This window comes from Gymnodraco acuticeps, unplaced genomic scaffold (genome assembly GCF_902827175.1).
Source record: "Gymnodraco acuticeps unplaced genomic scaffold, fGymAcu1.1, whole genome shotgun sequence".
Classification (NCBI taxonomy): Eukaryota; Metazoa; Chordata; class Actinopteri; order Perciformes; family Bathydraconidae; genus Gymnodraco; species Gymnodraco acuticeps.
The window spans coordinates 126,902-133,320 of NW_022990907.1; the positions used below are offsets into that span (position 1 = coordinate 126,902).

The following is a 6,419-nucleotide window of genomic DNA, read 5'->3' on the forward strand; positions in this document are numbered from 1 at the left end:
TTAATTTCTGCAGTTTAAGGCCTATCTATAAAAAACAAAACAAGCGGCACCAGAAACCTTGAAACTCGGATCACGGCAGCAACAGATCAGATGTGAACACAGATTTAAATAAAACACTAGAGCTCAACCAAGCTTCCTCCACGGAGCCAAGACAACACCAACGCTCAAATCCACCAACACATCTGAGTTTCATGGAAGACAAACCACCTGCAAGTTCAATCTGATATTTAAGTTTTCGTCTGACACAGTTTAAAGAGTAGGATGTCCTTTCAAACCAAGCGAGGCTGAAGCTGCACCACACATATTCAAATGTGAAGCGTAGAAAGGAGAACTGAAGACACTTAAAGTCTCCTTTGCATAAGGGAAATGTGACGAATTTAAGGAAATACTCAGGAGAGCAAAAACATGAATATACTTCCAAATATTTGAGAAAAGGCTGAAAATGTGCAAGTTTAAAATAATACAATGTGCAGCTGTTTGCAAAATAGTTCTGGTTTGATCTGTAAATAATGATCCAAAACACACACACACACACACACACACACACACACACACACACACACACACACTAGCTGCAGCAGAAACACAAACACACCACATGAAAAAGAAAACACGCTCACATTCTGCACATTGAAATCCAAATGTTCAAACACAGTTCGATGTTTGCGAGTGAAATCAAACTGAAAATCCAAAACACAGCAGCGTTTGAAGGAAACCATGTGACGTTCGAGCGCACGTGGTGATATTCTGTTGGGATTTCTGCACAAAAACACGCAGGAAAGCCCGCAGTGAGCCCGCGGGCCGCAGCTTGCAGCGCCTCGGGTTTCAGAAAAGGAAAGAAAATGTCACACAAGTCAGTCAGGCTCCAGCAGCCTGAGCGCGACCTCTGTTGCATCATTTGACACAGGTTTTCCACCCAGACGCGCACGTAAAACTGCGTGCGTAAAAGAAGCTTTACGCACAAGGTGTGTGTGTAAACAACCAGAAGCAAAACTGCCCAAAACATAAACAAAAATAAACCTCAAGTGGACAAGAGGGGATATTTCTGGACTTATTCGTTAAGAGTTGTAAATAAAACCAAGGCTTCTCTAAAGCATTTGGTTTTAAGATATGTTTGCTTTGAACCAAAAACAGTCGCGTGGAAGAGAGGGTATATTTGGGGGGTTTTATTTGTAAATAAAACCAAGGCCTCTGAAGGCATGTGTTGGATTGTAAGACATGTTGCTGTCCAATAAAACCATACAATTGTCATTACAGTGATAAACGCTTTAACAAAACCCCCAACATTTTGGTTTCATTTAGAAGAAAAAAAAGAACCAATTTTTCTGCATAATTCTTTTAAAAATAAGAATTACAATACTTTTGATTCCCTGGTGATAACAACAGTAACAACACGTGGTAAAGAAGACAAAGGGATATGCGTTAGTTATGAATGCAACCTATTCTTTTATTTTTTTATGATTAAAACATTTTTTTTATCTTTTTTCTTTAACTTCTGTAAGCGACAAACACGGGAATAATAATAAGACCACAATATTATCACAACCAGTGACGACAATTAAAGGACAATCATTCCAAGTAGTATTAGATAATGAGGCATTTTTTTTCTTCTTCTGTCAAACAAACGGGTTTTTTTTTTTACATTGTTTTGCCTTTTTTAGAAAAGAAGGAAACCCCCAAATTCAAATTACAAATAGACATTTTTTTTAACTTTCTTTTACTAATTATACAAATAAAAGAAGATGCGTGAATTTCGTTTTTAGCGGCGATCACGTTTACAGTAAAAAAAAAAAAATAAAATCACCGAGGAAATATCCATTTAAAAACGAGAGATTCACGTTTTAGTATTCTATTTATTTAGGAGTGAAACGAGGCGGGTTAAGGCAAAAGGCCTCCAGCTGCACCAATAAAACATTCAGTGAAATACATTTAAAAATTGGCGCCACCAAACTCCATTGAATTGTTCGCTAATTTAACAAAACAACAAATATTCTTCATAAAAAATGCAATAAAAATCTCGTTTAAATGGACATTTTCTGCAGCGATGGAGGCACAATTCATCTATTCACTCGTTCATCCATTCATTCTAATTCCTATAGGCCTCTGTAAGCTGAATATTATACATTTCCTAAAAACCGATTCTTTGGTCTATAAAAGTACATGTTTTTAAACTGGGAAATGAAATTATAAAAAAAAAAAAAGCCTCTGGACTTTAAACGACAGGAGTCGCTTTAGAAATAAAACTAATTTCACTGAATATAAAATAATAATTAAAAAGGAAATTAGTGTTTTCTCCAATGAAATCATTCCTCCAACGCGGCTCTTCTTAGCCCGCATGATACCTGATAATACTGCACACATGCGGGCAAAAGAACCGGCTATTAGAGATATTATTAATATTATTTTAACCTTTTTTTAAACTTAAAATTAGACAAAACTATTTTTAAATACACATTCTATCAAAGTAATGCCTCCTCGAACAACAGAAGTAAATCAGCCTAACCATCCTCTCTGTTTTTAAGTCACATTGCACGTCGCTGACTGACAGTATTATACAGAGACAGACCCGGACACTTATAGGAACAGACATTATGTACACACAAATTCAACTGCAGCGGGAAACGGAGCAGAAAAGAAGAAGAAGAGATAATAATAATAATATTAAAAAATACCTGGAAACTTCAGGGCTGCTTTCTGTCAGTTTCTCTGCCGCTATTTTTTGTTTTGCAGTTTAAGTCTCTCTTCTTTTCTCTATAGGTAGTTTATAATATTTCAGTTTTTTTACAATGTAAATGTTCAGTGTAAAATGTTCAACTTACAGTTCCAGTCATTTTTAAGAGTTTCACTCCTTCAGGGTGGAAATGGGGGGTGAGGGATGGATGGAAAGGTGAGCTATGGGTGAGGGTTTGGAGTGTGTTAGTGTATAAGCGGGTTGGAGGTCGACACCTGGTTTTGATGCGTAAAATAGTCAGACAAACCCCCGGAAAGTCCCCCGGAAAGTCCCGAGGGGAAGGCCGGCAGAGAACCGGACAGACCCGGCCTCAGAGAGTCACAAGCCAGTGAGGAGGACGGAGCCTGCGGGGAATTGGAGGCCGAAGCCCGGGCGGCATGCAGGGAGCCTCCGGGCTGCGTGGTCATGGAGGGGTGAGGGACGTGGGGGAAAAAGTAACTAGCCTGCCCAGACAGCAGGTTGACAGAGCACGGGTTCAGGGAGTAAGTGGCCCCGGAGCAAGGCACCGAGAGGCCGCAGGGCACCGCAGAGGCCGCCAGAGCCGCAGCCGTGAGGTGGTGCGTCGCGTAGGGGAGATCTCCGCCGACCAGCCGGTCCATGCTCAGCCCGTTGGAGCTCGGGAACGACGAGTGGCCGCCCCCCATGTTCTGCGTCAACATGGTGCTGTAGGACATGGGGTGGCCCGGGTACCCAGAGGAGGTCCCGTTGTAGCCCAGGGCGCTGCCGGCCCGCGGGTGATGCAGGGAGAGGAACGGGGACATGGGCCAGTACAGGGAGCCGGCGCGGTCCATGAAGGTCAGCCCGGAGGTCAGCCGCGCGCCCCGCTTGAAGGCCAGCTTGGCCCGGGACGTGGTGGACCGCCGCCGGAGCTTCCCCGTGGTGCCACCGATGAAAACATCATCACTGCTGGGGTCAAGCATCCAGTAGTTCCCCTTGCCCGGGTCGTCGTAGTGCCTGGGAACCTTTACGAAGCACTTATTCAGGCTCAGGTTGTGCCGGATGGAGTTCTGCCAGCCCTGCTTGTTCTCCCGGTAGTACGGGAAGTTTTTCATGATGAACTCGTAGATGCCGTTCAGGGTGAGCCGCTTCTCCGGACTCTGCCTGATGGCCATCATGATCAAAGCGTTGTAACTAAAAGGAGGTTTTTCGTACTTGCCGCTCTTCTTCTCTCCGTCCTTCCCTCCTCCGTCCCCGTCTTTCCCGTCCTTCTTTTCCTCCGGTTTGTCCTTCTCGTCCGGGCAGCTATCCGGACCGGAGGAGTCACTTTTAGGATCCGCTTTGCTGTCCTGCTGCGCGGCCGGAAGAGGAGCCTTCTGCTCGGCTTCCTCCGGCACGCCGGGCCGGTGGAGGTGGGTCTGGTGGAGGTGCTGCTGGTTCTGGTGGTGCTGCTGGTGCTGGTGGTTGTTGTTGTCGTTTTTCACGGCCTCGGGCACCAAACTGTTTATACTGAACGACGATTTAGGAATCATTTTCACCTCTTTGCGCTCTCCCATATCCAACATCACCGGGCAATGAGGGGGGGAAATGGCAACGACCGAAAGCGAGGAACACAGCTGGGCTTCAATCTGTCCTGACTCTGCCTGCGAACCCGAACGGGAAGGAAGGAAGGGGGGAACGCTAGGAAGAAGAAAGTATAGCCCAACAAACTATTTCATGTTCGCTTTGGGGAGAGAAAGGGAAACACACACACACACATGTACACACACATCGATAGGAGACAGATAGCTGCAATTAATTAGGGAGCCACAGCCACTAAAGCAAGTAAAAAACATTGGTTGGACCGTTCCAGTCCTCAGCCAACCAGGGGAACATTAGTATTAAATATTAAGGCGTCCTCTGCGCGTTCAGCCAATCATGACGCACAGGGAAACACACACATGCACCAGCGCCGTGCACACTGCAAAAAGTGCCCAACCCGACCTCTCTTTTTTTGAACGGTTATCGAGTTTGAAAATACTTCGATCAAAATAAACATTAAAATCTAAACAATTTGATATCTATTTATTTTTATGTTCAAAAACGATTTGTTTATTTAGGTTGTTTTGTTGATTCTGTTTACATTGTTATGTCAGAACAAGTGTCATCAAGTCACATTTTCAAAACAAAATCCAAACATTTGATATTTATTTGTTTGTTTTGTTCCGGTGAATTGTTTATTTTGGTTGTTATGACGATGTTATCTGCATTTTTATGTTAAAAATAGTGTTTCCAGGTCTCATTTTTTCAAACACAATCACTATTTTAAGTCAAATAAATTCAGCTTTATTTAAAAGGTATTTATTTATGGGCTTTATTGTGTATATTTATGACCTTTTCTGCACGAATAACAGACCTTCAGAGTGTCTAACACATCCAAAAGGATTTTCCAACATGGACACTTTTTGCAGCGTGGAAAGCTTTATTTAAAAAGGTATATATTTGTTGTCGTTAATGTACATCATTTCTCAGATATGTTCTGCACGAATAACAGACTTTCAGAGTGTCTTACACGCCCCAAATGACTTACCAACACGGACACTTTTTGCAGCGTGGAAAACACACTCACCCCTATCAACACTGCCTTCCTCCCTCACCCCTCCCCTCATTCTCTCCCCCCCCCCAGCTAAACTAAACCCCGTCGCTGGAAAACACACACCGTGCATGCGTACACCAAATCCCCGCCGCTCCTCATATTTACACCCCTCCGATTCAAATATTTTCCCCTTCGGCGTGTTCAAAACTGTTTACATCCAGAAGTCTGAGGCAAAATAAACAGAGGAGAGGGGATGTGGAGGGCACGCGGACACGGTCAGGACACGCGGAGGTGATTTTAGTGTCAGATAGCAGCAGCAGCAGCAGCAGACTGAATGCGCGCACTGAGGCTGAGGATTCTGTTTTCTCCAAAAGCCGATTTCTCCGTGCGTAAAAGTGCGCGCCGGAGAAGCGTAAAAGTCATGTCAGGGTTTCTGCTTCCTGGAAGCGGTTTTAAGATTTCCTCCCGGCGGCTCCATGTTGGAGGAGAAGTGATCCGGAGGCAGAAACACTTTCAGTGACAAGTGAGGGTTCAATAAAGTGCGGAGAGCTGGAGGCCAACGGAGAACGCGCGCGAGACATTTCTTTTTTCAGCCGTTTGGCATTATTACTAATAATTGTGGGGAAAATAAATAGTACATTTTACAATTAAAGGATGGATCTTTTTATATTTTCAACAGGAAATATTTCACTTTTTCTTTGATTTCACATTACATCCAAGTCTGATACAAGATATTACTTCTTCAGTACTCTTTATATACAGTCTATAATACTACTGCACAAGTACCTCATACTGCTGTATTAATACACACTCACACTGAGGGCTTTATTTTCTAGGGATTGTATTAACCTACAGGGAGTTTATATTCAATTATATTAAGCATTAACATCATGGCTCTCTCGAGTATATTATGGACACATGTTAGACCTATTATATATGTCCCCTTGTTATGATATAAAATATATCTAAGAGGTTTACACGCAAGGAAATAAAATAAATGTGAAATGACGGTAGAAACTGTAAAGACTTAATAAGATTGCTACGGCCTATCAGCTGCTGCCATTATTATACAGGAGACCACTCAAATACTCACACTAATAATAAAGTAGGCTACAAGAGCATTCGTTACAGAAAATAAATATAGGATACATGCATTATTAATATCTATTATAGCTT

At 42.9% G+C, this 6,419-nt stretch overlaps 1 protein-coding gene across 1 annotated transcript; it reads right to left on the reverse strand.

The window, feature by feature from the left end:
- Positions 1-1,426: 1,426 nt before the first annotated feature.
- Positions 1,427-4,521, reverse strand: foxg1a (forkhead box G1a). The gene has a single exon (XM_034233830.1). The coding sequence runs from the start codon at positions 4,231-4,233 to the stop codon at positions 2,917-2,919; it is 1,317 nt and encodes a 438-aa protein (XP_034089721.1). The 5' UTR covers positions 4,234-4,521; the 3' UTR covers positions 1,427-2,916.
- Between the last annotated feature and the right edge of the window lie 1,898 nt (positions 4,522-6,419).